This window comes from Orycteropus afer, unplaced genomic scaffold (assembly GCF_000298275.1).
Source record: "Orycteropus afer afer isolate SDZICR_OR568_19922 unplaced genomic scaffold, OryAfe1.0 scaffold00341, whole genome shotgun sequence".
NCBI classification, from domain to species: domain Eukaryota; kingdom Metazoa; phylum Chordata; class Mammalia; order Tubulidentata; family Orycteropodidae; genus Orycteropus; species Orycteropus afer.
The window spans coordinates 3,380,276-3,397,226 of NW_006921928.1; the positions used below are offsets into that span (position 1 = coordinate 3,380,276).

General features: G+C 41.5%; 1 protein-coding gene across 1 annotated transcript in view; it reads right to left on the reverse strand.

Moving 5' to 3' along the window:
- Positions 1-243: 243 nt before the first annotated feature.
- The window catches only part of MED14 (mediator complex subunit 14), a 109,403-nt gene continuing 92,695 nt past the window's right edge, over positions 244-16,951 (reverse strand). Inside the window, exons 26-31 of the mRNA XM_007952495.1 lie at positions 9,736-9,971; positions 7,038-7,217; positions 6,839-6,946; positions 3,646-3,771; positions 3,061-3,253; positions 244-317 (exon numbers count right to left, since the gene is read on the reverse strand). Coding sequence (XP_007950686.1) covers positions 244-317; positions 3,061-3,253; positions 3,646-3,771; positions 6,839-6,946; positions 7,038-7,217; positions 9,736-9,971 — 917 coding nt within the window. The remainder of the gene's footprint in view (positions 318-3,060; positions 3,254-3,645; positions 3,772-6,838; positions 6,947-7,037; positions 7,218-9,735; positions 9,972-16,951) is intronic.

The following is a 16,951-nucleotide window of genomic DNA, read 5'->3' on the forward strand; positions in this document are numbered from 1 at the left end:
TTACCTAATTGGAAATATGTCTCATTTAAACACACTATACAAGTTAACTATACAAAAGATTGATGGTCTTTTTGATGAAAGAAGTGCACCCTGAAATTTTTTGCCAGTTTAAAATTTTTAGCTCTTAAAGTCAGAAAGTCCTTTTCTTTTCTAAACTGAAAGCTGAATTCATTTTTTTTGTTTTGTTTTGTTTTGTTGTTTTGTCTCATTTGTCAGCCTTCCTGGTTTTAAAAACAATAGTGTTTATGGACGCCCACCAGGGGGCAGTGTAAGATTAGCCATTAAATCACGAACAGCTGCAAATATTGTGCATTCACCTGCAACAGAGAAAAATGGTCATTAGCTATTCGCAATACAGGAAAAGATGTTAACACACCGGTGAGGGAAGGGGTAATTAAATTTAAAATTAATAAGAACTTTAAAGATCCAAATGAAAGACTAATTTTAATTGCCCATATTATAGTGGATTAAACTTTGGTATTATCTCTGGTAGCATAGTGGCTAAGACAATTGCCTGCTAACCAGACGGCTGGCGGTTCAAACCCACCAGCCACTCCTCGGAAGGAAGGTTGGGCAATCCTACTTTCGTAGTGATACTGCCTCGGAAACCCAAGGAGGGGTCCCTATGAGTCAGGTTTGACTCGAGGGCACATAACAACAACAACAACAACAACATTATCAGTTGATATTTGAGTTGGGTTTAGTTTTTTCCTCAGGAGGAAATTTTGGCAATTCCCAGTTTTTGAATTTAAGAAGATATGCCTAGAGCTTCTCTACAGAAACACTGCAACACTAGATAAGCCTTTTGAAGTTGGGCTTTAAGGTTATTGACAACTTGTTTTTTTGCATTTTGAATCTGACAAAAAGATCTAGTTTATATTTTGTGCATTAGTTATATCCTCAGTGGGTCCTTACAATGTTCACTAAAGGCCAGATGAACTATCTAGAACAGTACTACCCAACAAATAAGGGAAATGCTCTAGATTTGTGCTGTGGCTCCTTAGCACTTATAATTTAGCTAGTATGACTGAGGAACTGAATTTTATATTTTATTTAATTTTAATTAATTTAAACTTAAATCGCCACATATAGCTAGTGGCTATCATATCAGACATTGCAGGTCTTTGATATGTATTGGTGTTTTCTCCCAAATTTCAAGCAAACAGTCAGTTTATGGTGTTCAACATTAAAACCAATTAAATAATTTTTTTTTCTTTTTTAAGTGATTTTTCTTAAAAGCACTCATGGGGAAGAGGAGGTGATGGGTTTGGGAGGAGAGGAAGAAAGGTGAAGTATGACAAACCAACAACCCAAACACAAGATCTGTTGGGAGGCGGGGCTAATGATTCATCCTCTTAATTCTTCTTTACTCAAAGAAACCAAACACCCTGCCTCTCTCACTTCTTGTAAATGTCACAAACATTTCAATATTATAAACAAAACCAACTGTAAATAGTATAAACCAAAAGTCGGATCCTTTCACTAGAGTATGCCGAACAACAGTGGCTAGAAGTGAGAGAAGAACTGAAGTCCTCATGTGGATAAAGGCCTTCCAGCCAAGGTCAGGATGAGCAGTGACAACATGCAAGTTATTGTTACCTTCTCATCAATCATGGGAAAATTATAAAGTACAGAACGAAACTGAAACCCAAAAGTTTGCCCAGCCTAAAGTAAAAATAAAAAAAGAAACTCACTTCTCAAATAGCCCAACAATTTCTTGGGTGAAAGAAGGAATTACATCTTTCTTTTTCTCTCTTTTTTAAAAAAAATTTTTCATTACTGCTAGGTAGAAATACTTGCTTGATCCCAATAGGAGCAAAATAGTCTTTCCTTTTAATTTTAAATTACACCAGGATATCACAGTAGTCAACTGATTGTGAAGCAATGTTGTTTCTTATCAAAGTTCTATTGTACTGCTACTTAGAGAATGCTGATAGCTTTAAGCTTTGATTCTTCGGGACTTATTTTTAGCTGAAAGAAGAGATAAGTCAAAGGATGAAAGCAGAAAATTGTAAGAAGTGGAAGAAGTATTACAACAAAAGAAGCATACCCTTCTCTACTGCCCAGTGCATTCCCTCCCTATAGACTGTAATTAAATGGAAAATCACCTATGTATACAATATGAGGAAACAAACAGCTAAAAGTATGACCTCTCCCGACTCCTGCCTCTCAAATTTTGACGTGGTAACTAGAAATGTTTCAGAGAACAACTTTCCCTCATTTCAAAACCTAATTATTTTGTCCAACTATTCTAAATAGAAAGATATGTAGGTACTTCCTTAATATTGGAAATAAGCAAAATTCAAATGTAATTTAATTTTAATGTTAGAAAATAAGCAAAATGGAAGATAAGTTCTCTTTCCTGAGCTTTGTTTTGTAACCAAAAATTTAGCACTGCCAGGAGTTACATGTTAAGCATATGCTACTTCAGGACTGAAGGGACCTGGTTTGTTTTTCCAGAAACTTTCTGGTTTCCTCGAAAATGTTCAGTTTGAGAGCTTCATTGTGCACTTGGTGAAAGGTTCACTTGCACCCACCTGACACTTATATAAGAAGCCCAAAAAGCAATGATGCCATTTGTATCAGCTTTTATTCTTCACAAAACATTTAGAAGATACAGAACTTTTAATGATATTATTCTATTCATGATTGAACCATGAAGTATGAGAAATTAACATGCATTTCAACTTCGTGATGTACAGAGTGGCAGGTATTGATAGGAGTGCAGGAATTCACAGCCATGGAAAATTTTATCATCCTAATCTAGGGCTTCATGGCAACATGTGCTATAAATACAAGCTTCTGGCATTAGCAACTAGGTCAGTCCCAATAGTAAATCACTAACAAAAATAAAGTCCAGGCAGCAGAGAAATGGACAAAACTGAAGAACGAGTGAGAAAGGAAAGCGACAGGCAGACAATAAGAGGGTCACAGCAACCAGAGTACTACTACTAAGATAGGGAGTAGGGAGGGAGGGAAAAGAGGGGAGACGAAGGGGGTGTCTCTCAAAAGACCTTTGATAACATATATGCAATAAAATACCGTCTACTGGTCATGTACCTTGTCGTGGTGGATTCATCTCTGCAAACCTCTTCAGAATGTTGCTGACCATCATGGGAGCAGCAACAGAAGAGTTCTGCTGTCTGGGAATGTCTGCCTGCTGGGTTGTACCTGAAGCCATGTCATAAATGATTGGAACTATAATACTAACAGGTTCTTGGGGAGGGACGGATGTTTTCTGAGTTAGTTGAAGCTGTAGACACACAACACACACACAAAAAGAAAAACACAATAAGAAGATAAAACATCTATCTCAATTTATCAAAGTCACTATCATTTACTGTACTTTTAGATTGAGAGACATCAAGCCAAAGAAAATTAAATATGACAAAGAAAAGCAGCAAACCACCAAATAAATCATTATTAGGGTTAAGATGCAACTGTGTCACGCAATTACCTAGTTCAATAAACGTGTTATCACCAAAGGAACCAGGATTACATAAAGTCTAAACTGACAGTTAAAGGAATCTAGGCCTGTATTTGGCAGTAATAGATCATTTATGCAGTTATCCAAAAGTTGCTGTACATTCTCAGAAGGCTTTTCACTCAAAAGCTCTGCACACACAGATACCAGGTGGTACTTACAAAAAAAAGCATTTTGGATTTCAGCACCACAGCAGGCGTCCCAGGAGGTGCTATCGGTGGTGCGCTGGGTGGGATCGTCAGGCAAAACTGAACGTTCCACTTTAGCTGTGTTGCCTGGTCAGGGAACTATTTTAGGAAAAAGAAGAAATAACACAATAAAGTTATATGAACATTTAAAATTATATTCTAGTATAGGATTCTGACAGGTTAGCATTTTACTCTGTACCTAATTAACAAAACACAAACTCAGTCAAAAGAATGCATAACATGAAGTTACTAAGTGAAAAGTCAACTGTGGATTTATGTAATATGTTCCTCTTCCCTTCCTCCCACCTAATTAGTTCCTAGTGCCAATGGATTTTGCTTTCAATGTCTCTGACATCGATTCCTGCCTCTCAATTTTCACTGATGCTACCCAAGCTCAGGGATTCATAACTTCTCCTGGCACCCTCTAATGATCCTTTCCAGTAGGTTCCTCCCCCAGTCCATCTTTACACCACTGCCAGACACATATCTTAGACCATGGTTCTAACAATGGCACCATGGTAGCTAACAATGTTCAGTAACATTCAGTGACACACACTACCCCCACAACTAAGGAGCAACACCTCAAGGCCTTGGCATTCAAGGCCATTCTTAACTAGTGTCAGTCTAGACTTCCAGACCTATTTCCATCTTCTTCCCCAAACAAACTAATCAAATGTGTTAATGATTTAAAGTTATATCCACCAGAGCATTTCTAGCCATAAAAATATTTATTCCTTTAGAAATCTGAATAGGTTTCTTTTGACATAAACAATGTTTCCTATACCCTGTCAGATCAGAAGCCAAATGTTGAGACCCCTGATTTTTAGTGGGGCACATGGAAGCTCTGAATAAAGAACTACATTTCTAGACTGTCTTGCAGCTTGATGTGTCCATATCCCTGTGAAAGAGATTAAGTGGGAGTAGAGCATGCAACTTCCCTTAAAGGAAAAGAGATATAGTCGTCTTCTCTCTTTTTTCCTTCCTATTATCTAGATACTGAGATAGAAATGGTAGGGTAATAAGACACAAAGTGCTTGGATCCTTAACACTGTGGCTCAACATAATGGCCTTGGATACCCTACCCTGGGGCTTTGACATGACAAATAAAACAAATTTCTGCCCTGTTTAAACTATGGGTATCTGGGGGATGTTGACACTTACAACCAAACCTAATGCTAACCAAAACAGAGAAATATATACATACATATATATCTATACATATAATCAGCCATGTTAATAAAAAAAGGAGACGCCTACTTGATCATCTCAATAGATGCAGAAAAAGCATTGATAACACCCAGCATTCATTTGTTATCAAAGTTTTAAAGTAGGAAGAGGACACTTCCTCAATCTGATGGTATCTACCAAAAACCTACAGAAAAGATCATATTAAATGGTAGAATGATTAAGAAAGTTCAACAAGACTGCTAGGGATAAAGTACATTTGTATATACCGGCATCAAAGAATTAGAAAACGTAATTCAGAAAAGATATCATTTACAGTATCAACAAACAAACAAAAGAATCCAGGAAGAAAGCTGAAAAAAGATATATAAGACCTTGCCCTATGACAGAAGAAGACTTATTCTCAAGCTTTAATGATTAAGTGAGATAAAGACACAAGGCAAGACTGTAGATCAATGGAACAGAATAATCATGTAAATATGGAAATTGATATATGATGACTATAGCATTACAGATCTGAGAAAGGGTGATTTATATAAATATTGTTATGGCAACTGGTTATTCACATGAGAGGAAAAAAAATTCGATTCTCTACCCCACACCATACACAAGCAATTCTAAATGGGTTCAAGACGTAAATGTAAAAAGACTGTGTGTGGGGGGGGGATTTGGCAATACCAACTGTTGCTAAAGATTGGGAAGTAGGAACACTCTTCCATTTCTGGTGGAAGTGTAAATTGGTATAGTAACTCTGTAAATAAATCAACAGTATCTAATCAAATGACACATACTTAACTTTCTGTGCCTTACCAGCTTCTTCATTTCTTTAAGACTCGGCTGAAATCAGTACTTATTCATAGGACAGAGAATTAGATGAGATACTACATGTAATTTTTTGTTTACATGTAAAGTTTTTAAGTGGAGCAGATAATAGTTGTGATAATGTAATGCTATTGAACAGTGAAAATGAGTGAAGTGCAGATACCTGCATCAGTGAGGACAAGCCTTTCAGACATGATAATGAATAAAAAAAATGACAGATCCTAAAAGAATGTGGTACGATAGTATCTATCTAAAATTCAAAATTTGCAAAATTTAAACAATATATTGCTTTAGAAATTTATACATGTGATAAAATTATAAAGAAAAGTAAGGGAATGATACACACCAAATTCTTCTTGGAGGTAAAGATAGGGGATACAATCAGGAAAGGTCATGTGAGTAGTTTCAAACAGAAATGGTAATGCTTTATTTCCTTTAGTTGTGTGGTGAAAACATAGGTATGTTTCATTATGCTTTTCTACCTACACATATGTTATAAAACACCAAAACAAAACCCACTGCCATTGAGTCAATTCCAACTCACAGAGACCCCCATTCAGTTTCCAAGGCTGCAAATCTTTATGGAAGTAGATTGCCTCATCTTCCTCACACGGAGCAGCTGGTGGGTTTGAACTGCTGACTTTCTGGTTAGCAGCCAAAATGCCTTACCCACTATACCACCAGAGCTCCTTATATACATTACAAATTTGTATATGTATGAAGAATTTAATTTAAAAATAATGGAAAAAAGTACAAACCATGATGTATAGAATGGTTTCATTTCATTTTTTAAAAAAAACTGTATGGGGGAGATACATGCATTTGCTTTTATGAATAGACCATTCCTGGAAAAATAGGCAAGGCACTATAACTCTAGATGCCGACGGAGAAGGGGACTAGTTGGCATGACAGGGATGATGGGGAACATTTTTCACAGTTATCATCTTGTTCTATACTCAAAAAATACACAGAAATATGTTACCTACTTAAATATTATCTAAATTTAATAATTAAGAAGAATTTAAGAGAAAAATGGAAGAAAATATGTAAGTAGGTAAAAACCAAAAAAGAAAAAAAGCAAAGCAAAACACTGCCTCCACCAATTCCAACCTCCTCAAATAGATCTTTCTATAAAAGTATGGCTTTCTTTGTAACTTACCAGCTCTAGTTTCATAATATGTACACAGTCTCTGAGGATGTGTGTAGGCGCTCCTAACAGCTTGGTAAAGGCTATTAACGTATTGGCTTTAAATGGTGGTCCTGCAACCTAGAGATAAATAGAGTAAATTACTTTTCATTCTACCTAGACTCTTGTGCTTCTTTAATTATATTAAAATAATGCATTATTAAATACATACTCTTGTTTCAAAGAATTTCTCCAGAACTTGAAGTTCATCAGGTTTCCACTGTCCTGCATTTTCAGGTGTCACTTTTAGCTGAAGTGTTTGGTTGGTTTTGGGACTAAGGGCTACTCTGCATTTCAGTGCATCAGTCTTAAACATGATCACTCCTGGTTCATTAGAATTTATCAGCTGTAGCTAGAAAACAAGAAGGATCATGAAATTTACATGTATGACACAAAAGAAATGAAGAGATTACTAAGGGAACTGTTTCAAGAGCAAAGCAATTTAGCAGATACTTGTTTCAGAACAAAGGAAGGCATCTGGGCACCGAGCATCAACAACTAACATTACCACAAAAAAAGAGGCAAGCAGACATGTGCCTCTTAATGGAAAAATCTAACACTGTCTATAAAGTATTCTTGCAGAATAACAACAACAAACTTGAACCTGACTGAATCCAGTAGTTCAATTTAGAAGATTGATCAATATTGCGGGGAATATGGAAGCCAAAAGAACATGTTAAATGATTGCAACAGGAAGCAATGAGAAAAATCCAGACCAAAAACTCTACAGGATATATGATATGGTTTTTTTTCGATAACTAAGTTGTGTAAAGACAAAGGAAAGGAGAAACAGAGGGGGAGCCTATTGTTTAAAAGGGACTTAAAATAACTTATCTGGATTCTGATTCAGACTCTAAAAAAATGAGATAACTGAAGAAATTTGGGTACCAACTAAATATCTAATGATAAAAAAATCATTACTTTTTTTTTAAGTATGATAATGGTATAATGGTTACTTCTTAAAAGAATTCGTACCTTTCAGAGATACATACAAAAGTATTTATAAACACCAAACTCACTGCCATCGAGTTAGATCCGACTCATAGTGGCCCCTCCTTGGGTTTCCGAGATGGTATCACTACAGAAGTAGATTGCCCAGCCTTCCTTCCAAGGAGTGGCTGGTGGGTTTGAACTGCCAGCCTTCTGGTTAGCAGTCAAATGCCTTAGGCACTACGCCACCAGAGCTGTAATAACATGCTGTCTGGGATTTGGTGTGAAACAAGCTGGGGGGAGGAGATACAGATGAATTGGTCTACGTTGGCTGTTGAAGGTGGGTGATGAGAACATAAAGGTTCATTATATTATTTTCTCTACTTTTGTATATTCCTAAAATTTTTGAAAATAAAGCCTTTAAAAAGGGTACAGTGGAAAAAAGAATAAAGAATACAATTACAAAATGTTAGATATGGATTGGGCCCTGAATTTTATTGTCCAGGGGTTGGCAAATTTTCTTAAAGGTCCACATAGGAAATATTTTATATGAGCCCAGTTGTCTCTTTTAGCAACTGTCAATGATATTGTTGCAGCACAAAAGTAGCCAGACAATATATAAATGAATGGGTACGACTGTATTCCAATAAAACTTTATTTACAAAATCAGATGGGTGGCAGAATCTGGCCCCAGGGCCAAAGTATACTGACCCCCCTTCTAGGTTAATATGCTTATTACACAGATGAGCAAAATGAGGTTCAAAGAGCTGAGAACTTACATGACTTGTTAGCAGCAGAGGTGAGAACAGATTACATTACCTTTTCTAAATGCTAATTTATGCAACATATTTTATAACTTATTTTTTTCAAATCTAAATATAAAGGCTTGGTGCCTTTGTATTTAATGAATATAAATAGCTTGGTGCCAACCTGGAGGTAGATATTTCAAACATTTACCAATATAACTATATAGTATATCATTATCACAAATGTACATTAATTATAAATAATATATACTGAATGCTAAGGCATTATGCTAAGGGCTTTACATGAAATCTCTCAAATTTCCACAACAGTATCAATTAGGTAGATACTATTATCTACCATTATCAGAAAGGTGAAAAAATCTGCCCAAGCTCACACTAGTAGGTGGTATGGCCTGACTACAAGCCCAGGCAGCCTGACTCCAGAACTAGTACTATCAGACCTCGAAACTCTCTCTTAAAGGCATGACAACAGGATGGGTTATTTTTCTATAAGGGTTCTAAATAAATGCAATTGTCCACGTATTTTAAAACCAGTTTCCATTCTTGTGATCATAAATAACTGTATTCCAACGGAGACTCAATTCAAAGTAAGCCTGTGTGCAAAGCACTCCAGAGGGAAAAAAGCAATTCATATGCTGTCCTCTGCAAGCCCAGGTCCTTGCTGTGCTTGTTCTATAGTATCACAGTGACAAATCTCCATGTCCATGTTAGCCATATTAACATGGTGATAGCACAGCAAACTGTAAATTGTACAAATATGCTAACATAAGAATGGAAAAGTAGTAGTGGAACTCAATTTTAATGCTAGGACAGGGTGAAAAGCATAATTCTAATAACAACAACAACAACAACCACCAACTCTAAAGGACAGCTTAGCATTCCACCTTTGAAAATCACCACTTATGAGGTCACTAGGTAGACATACCCCTTTTTTTCTTTTACTTTTTATTATCCCTGTGTTTACCTTTTCCTTGTGTCCTTCCTTCCTGTGCATTCCTACTTTTTGAGCTTTGGCCTTGCCCAAATGCTGCCTTTCTGATCTCCCACAGTTGATCTAATGAGTACACCTCCCTGGTGTAACTGTTTACCTCCTAGCCCTGTCTATTGTTTGGCTGAAGGTTAAGCCATGGGAGTAAGTTTAATTCCAAGCCCAAAGCGTGATAGGCAGCATACCGTTTCTTGCTGAATAATTCTTTGAAGGTGTCGTCTCATGATGACTGATCCAAGGAATCTCTCCAGTGGAGAACAAAGGTAACTACCTGCCAGGCCCGGCACTAGGCCTGGTGTTGGAGAGGGCAGCAGTAAAATGTTCAAGGCACTGTGAGTGAGGATGGTAGGGATGGATGCTGCCCAAGAGCGTTGAGGTAGTTTACGAGGTGGAGGCATGTTTGTTGGCATCGTCTGAGAACCTTTTGGGAAAGAAAATATGTTCATTTCATTTGCAAATACAAAGTCTCTCATTGTTTCCTGTTTTGTCTTTGTTAGGAATCTTTGAGATTCTAATCAATCCATACTGTTGGAGTTACTCCTTGTGGTGGTCTGTTAGCAAAAAAAAAAAAAAAGGTCACAATTACTCTCTTCCCTGAATGCATGCCCCTTGCAAGGTGACTCTGAAGCAGGCTCCAGGCTTAGGTTTTTTTTTTTGATTTAGCCATTTTTTTTCATCTAGCCAAGCTGAGACAAATTGCCACAGCAGGTTTCTATCTAGCCTCCCCCATGCCCCTTGCATAGCTGCTTTGTTAGTTTATCTTATAGGGAGATACCAGGCGTTCCAAGAGACCAAGGACAGCAGTGGGTCAGCTCAGACCTGTTTTGGCCCTCTGATATGCGCATTGGGAAAAACAGAACAATGTTGCTCAGAACCAACCCCCTCTGCATAAGCCCCATCAGCTGAGGACAGGAAGTCCTGTAACTCATCTAATACGCAAGCGCATTGCATTGAAAATTGACTGTCCCTTTAAACCAAGGCGAATGAAACTTCACCCAATCCCGAGCCAGTTCATGCCCAAATTTCTGGAATTTATATGAATACGTGTAACTAGTTTCGCCCTCCTCAAAGCCCCACAAAAGCCATAACCTGACTCAGGGAGTCAGATTTGGGTGCATTTCCCCTGGTTCCTACTAAGTGCCTAGTAATAAACCAACTTTCTTTTTTTATCAGAACCTGGTGTGTTCTGTTTCCTGGCCTTGCAGCGCACAGGACAGGGACCTTCTTTGGTCTGCCTTCAAATTGGTGACCTCAGGACCTTCTGACCCTCTGCTGGGGGACCCTCAGGTGGTGGCAGCGACCCTCTGGTGCAAACCTGGACTCTATTTTGTCTGGAGGTACTCAGCACAGTGTTGAGCCCTGCCCGCAGTACTCCTGGCCGAGGCACTTTCATCCTTTGATAAGAAGAAACTGGTCCTGGTTTAAAGACATCTCCTAGGTGAGTACAAATAAAATTCTTCAGAATACATAAGAGGAGTTGTGTGGGAGGTTGAGGTTGGGCTAATAACACCTCTGTAGCCCTGGTGTTTCTCAAGATTTGTGCCCCAATATGGTTATCATATGTTAATTTCTGGGAGCCTGAGAGACAACTCCATGAGTGTATACCTGGTCTGGTTCTGGTTCTGTATGTATGTTCTGGGAAACTGGGAGACATGTCTGTGAGCACATATTATACCTGGTCTGGTTTACTCCTGGTTTACTTTGTATGTGTGCGTGAGCGGTCGGCATGTACGGTTTTAAGTGAGAGTGAACATGCTGTGTGTTTTGAGTGGAAATGAGTAATCAGAGTTAAGCGCCAAAATGCAGCTATGTTGCATACTGAAGAATAGGGCTCGATTCAGTTATAAGCCTATGAAAAAGAAGAAAGTGACTTTCTTTTGTGCAACTTGGATCTGGCAAAGAGTGACCCGAGAATGGAAGTTTAAATTATGATAACTACTTTACAGCTGGATCTGTTCTGTTGTTGTTGTTGTGTGCTCCGTCGAGTCGGCCCCGACTCATAGCGACCCCTCCTTGGGTTTCCGAGGCAGTATCACTACGGAAGTAGGATTGCCCAACCTTCCTTCCGAGGAGTGGCTGGTGGGTTTGAACCGCCAGCCTTCTGGTTAGCAGTCAAGTGCTTTAGCCACTATGCTACCAGAGCTCCTGATCTGTTATGTAAGAGAGGAAAAGTCAGATATTTTTATGATTTTGTGACAAAATAAGAATTTGCAGAAAGACTGTAAGAGTTTCCTCTAAAAAATTAAGAGTTGTTTCATCTTAAAATAGAATGTCTAGTTACGCCAGAATACAGAAGATAATAAAAACCAAAAAAGTATATAGTAAGTTGTACAAGGTAAGAGAGAAGTTTAAAGAGAAGGCTAAAATAGATGCCACAGGCAACAGAAGGATGTGTATGTGTACTTGAGTCTAGTAGTGAGTGTACTCATAGTTTTTAAAGGGTTACAATATATTAAGTATGTCACAAAGACAAGGAATGTTGGGAAAACTTGGTAAAAGATTTTTGTTTGATGTGATGGAGAATCTTGTTTACTTCCAATTAAATAATACGCTAATTCATAAGAAAAAAATTACTGTGTACATTTTAGGAAACTAAGTTTCCCCTATGCTTAGTTATGTGATGTTTTATAAGCTTAGGTCTTGTTCTGCTTACCTAGTGCCACTCTGACAGGAATATACCACAAAAGGGATGGTGTAAACAAACGGGTTTATTGTCTTACATTTTGGAGGCTTTAAGTCCAAGTTCAAAGTGCCAGGCTCTAGGAGCTGGGTGAAAGCCCCTCAACCTTGGGGTCCAGCTCTGCCTCCTGCTCCCAGCCTACTGGAGCTAGAGGCGTTTCTTTACTCAGACAGCTGCTGGCTGCTGAGGCTGACAAACCCAAGGTTGACAAATAAAAAGGCCCACTCCTGCTGTTACCAAACCACACAGCAGGCCATTAATTTAAGTCCACTGTAAATCCCAAGGTCAGCAGAGCATGGCAGGCTGCTGAACAACAACATGGCTACATGCAGGATCCAAGCGTCCCATAAGCTAGAGACCATTCCCAAAGCTGCTTCTTATATACAGGAAGCAGACCACATACCCAAAGCAATTACTCAGCTGCTTGTGGTAGATCCCACACACCATGGAGTGGATTGCCAGTCTCATCATGGAAAATAACTACCACCAGCTACTGAGCAACTCAACCAGGCCCAGCCAAGTTGACACACAAACATAACGACCACAATTCCATCCCTTGTCAACTTGGCATCTGTACAGATCTTCACTGGGTGGAATCTGTACAGATCTCTCTCACTGGGTGACTCCAGTCCCCTAGTTCCTCTGAGTGGCGACCTCACCCCCTTGGCCTGGTGGCCCCGTTCCTCTCCCTCTTGGACATGGAAGCCCCGCCCCCTCACTCTTGGGCAGCGGCTGTGGCTCCATCCCACTGACTCACATGAAAGAGCACCCCCACACTCCAGAACCAAGTTGGTGAAGGCCTAGCTCTTTGAAACCTAGGGGGCTGTGGTCGTTCCACAACCAAAGGCCATGGTCCTACCCTTTCAGGCTGAGGCAGCTCTGCTTCCATTTCCTTGGTCTCCGCTTCTGCCAATTAATGATGAAGGCAACCCACTCCACAGGAAATCTTCCTGCCCCAAAGCACTCAGCTCTCTTGCTCCATGGGCCGGCCAACCTGCTACTCCATTTCATGCCAGTCTCTTCGCCAATTAATGCCCGAAGGCAACCCACTCCGCCAGGAAGCCACCTGCCCAATGGCACCTGCTTTCTCCTCCATGAAGCTGGTAAGCCTGTTGCTGTTTAATGCTGCTCTCTTGGCTCTGCTACTGCCATCTCTCATGCTGGTTTCTTTGCTGATATCTCTCTGCCATTCTCTTGGCTCTGCTCCTACTGTCTCTCATGTCGTATGCCAGTGTCTCTCTGCCAGGGTCTCGGGACAAGTACACATACCACATGTGTTTCCACATTTTAGGTATCTGTCAGAGCACCATCCCACTCTCTTGGTACCAAATTCTGTTCCGGTTACCAAGTGCCACTCTGACAGGAATACACCACAAATGGGATGGTGTAAACAAACAGGAGTTTATTCTCTTAACAACCTGGAGGCTTTAAGTCTAAGTTCAAAGTGCCAGGCTCTAGGGGCTGGGTGAAAGCCCCTCAACCTTGGGGTCCAGCTCTGCCTCCTGCTCTCAGCCCACTGGAGCTAGAGGTGTTTCTTCACTCAGACAACTGCTGGCTGCTGAGGCTGACAAACCCAAGGTTGATAAATAAAAAGGCCCAGTCCCGATGTTTCCAAATCACACAGCAGGCCATTAATTTAAGTCCACTCTAAGTCTCAAGGTCAGCAGAGCATGGCAGGCTGCTGAACAATGACACAGCTACATGCAGGGTCCAAGCATGCCATAAGCTACAGACCATTCCCAAAGCTGCTTCTTATATACAGGGAGCAGATCACATACCCAAAGCAGCTACTCAGCTGCTTGTGGTAGATCCCACAATGCAGTGGATAGCCAGTCTCATCATGGGAAATAACTACCACCAGCTACCCAGCCACTCAACCAGGCCCAGCCAGGTTGACACACAAACATAACCACAATTCTACCCCTTGTCAACTTGGCATCTGTACAGATCTTCATTGGGTAGAATCTGTACAGATCTCTCTCACTGGGTAGCTCCAGTCCCCTAGTTCCTCTAAGTGGCGACCTCACCCCCTTGGCCTGGAGGGCCCCGTGCCTCTCCTTCTTGGGCATGGCAGTCCCGCCCCCTCACTCTTGGGCAGCAGCTATGGCTCCATCCCACTGACTCACTTGAATGAGCAGCCCCACACTCCAGAACCAACTTGATGAAGGCCTGGCTCTTTGAAACCTAGGGGCTGTGGTCATCCCACCCACAAAGGCTATGGTCCTACCCTTTCAGGTTGAGGTAGCTCTGATTCCATTTCCTTGGTTTCCACTTCTGCTGATTAATGCCAAAGGCAACCCACTCTGCAGAAAATCTTCCTGCCCCAAAGCACTCAGCTCTCTTCCTACATGGGCAGGCCAATCTGCTACTCCATTTCATGCCGGTCTCTTCACCAATTAATGCCCAAAAGCAACGCACTCCATCAGGAAGCCACCTGCCCAATGGCACCGGCTTTCTCCTCCATGGGCTGGTAAGCCTGTTGCTGTTTAATGCTGGTCTCTGGGCTCTGCTCCTGCTGTCTCTCATGCTGGTCTCTTTCTGCCAGTGTCTTGGCTGTGCTCCTACCATCTCTCATGCTGTATGCCATTGTCTCTCTGCCAGGGTCTCAGGTCATGGACTCACTCCACTCCTGTTTCCACATTTTAGGTTATCTGTCAGAGCAGCACTGCACTCTCTCAGTACAATTCTGGTCTGGTTACCTAGTGCCACTCTACAGGAATATACCACAAATGGGATGGCTTAAACGAACAAGAGTTTATTCTCTTACAGTTTGGAGGCCTTAAGTCCAAGTTCAAAGTGCCAAACTCTAGGGGCTGGGTGAAAGCCCCTCAACCTTGAGGTCCAGCTCTGCCTCCTGCTCCCGGCCCACTGGAGCTAGAGGCGTTTCTTCACTCAGATAGCTGCTGGCTACTGAGGCCGACAAACCCAAGGTTGACAAATAACAAGGCCCAGTCCCGATGTTACCAAACCACATGGTAGGCCATTAATTTAAGTCCAGTCCTATCTCTCATGCCGTATACCAGGGTCTCTTCTGCCACAGTTTCAGGTCAAGGATGCACTCCACTCCTGTTTCCACATTTTAGGTATCTGTCAGAGTAGCACCCCACTCTCTCAGTACCAAATTCTGCTCTGGTTACCTAGTGCCACTCTCATAGAATATACCACAATGGGATGGTTTAAACAAACAGGAGTTTATTCTCTTATAGTTTGGAGGCTTTAAGTCCAAGTTCAAAGGTCCCAAGGTCGGCAGAGCATGGCAGGCTGCTGAACAACAACACGGCTATATGTAGGGTCCAAGAGTGCCATTAAGCTAGAGACCATTTCCAAAGCTGCTGCTTATATACGGGAAGCAGACCACATACCCAAAGCAGCTACTCAGCCGCCTGTGGTAGATCCCACCATGGCCAGTCTCATCATGGGGAATAACTACCACCACTCAACCAGGCCCAGCCAAGTTGACACACAAACATAACCACAATTCTACCCTTTCTCAACTTGGCATCTATACAGATCTCTCTCACTGGGTGGCTCCAGTCCCCTAGTTCCTCTGAGTGGCGACCTCACCCACTTGGCCTGGCAGGCCCCATTCCTCCCCCTCTTGGGCATGGCAGCCCCGCCCCCTCACTCTTGGGCAGTGGCTATGGCTCCATCCCACTGACTCACATGAACTAGTGGCCTCACAGTCCAGAACCAAGTTGGTGAAAGCCTAGCTCTTTGAAACCTAGAGGGCTCTGGTCATTCTACCTCCAAAGGCCATGGTCCTACCCTTTCAGGCTGAGGCAGCTCTGTTTCCATTTCCTTGGTCTCCGCTTCTGCCAATTAATGATGAAGGCAACCCACTCCACAGGAAATCTTCCTGCCCCAAAGCACTCAGCTTTCTTGCTTCATGGGCTGGCCAACCTGCTACTCCATTTCATGCCAGTCTCTTCACCAATGAATGCCCGAAGGCAACCCACTCTGCCAGGAAGCCACCTGACCTGTGGCAACCGGCTTTCTCCTCCGTGGTCTGGTAAACCTGTGCTATTTAATGCCGGTCTCTGGGCTCTGCTACTTCCATCTCTCATCCTGGTCTCTCTCTGCCAGTGTCTCAGCACAGGGATCTTGGGTCAAGGATGCACTCCACTCCTGTTTCCACATTTTAGGTATCTGTTAGAGTAGCACCCTACTCTCTCAGTACCAAATTCTGCTCTGGTTACTTAGTGCCCACTCTCACAGAATATACCACAAATGGGATGGTTTAAACAAACCGGAGTTTATTCTCTTATAGTTTGGAGGCTTCAAGTCCAAGTTCAAAGTGCCAGGCTCTAGGGGCTGGGTGAAAGCCCCTCAACCTTGGGGTCCAGCTCTGCCTCCTGCTCCTGGCCCACTGGAGCTAGAGGCGTTTCTTCACTCAGACAGCTGCTTGCTGGCTGCTGAGGCCGACAAACACAAGGTTGACAAATAAAAAGGCACAGTTCCTATGTTACCAAACCACATGGCAGGCCATTAATTTAAGTCCATTGTAAGTCCAAGGTCGGCAGAGCATGGCAGGCTGCTGAACAGCCACACGGCTACATGCAGGGTCCAAGCATGAAATAAGCCAGAGACCATTCCCAAAGCTGCTTCTTATATATGGGAAGCAGACCACATACCCAAAGCTGCCAGTCTCATCATGGGGAATAACTACCACCAGCTACCCAGCCACTCAACCAGGCCCAACCAAGTTGACACACAAACATAAC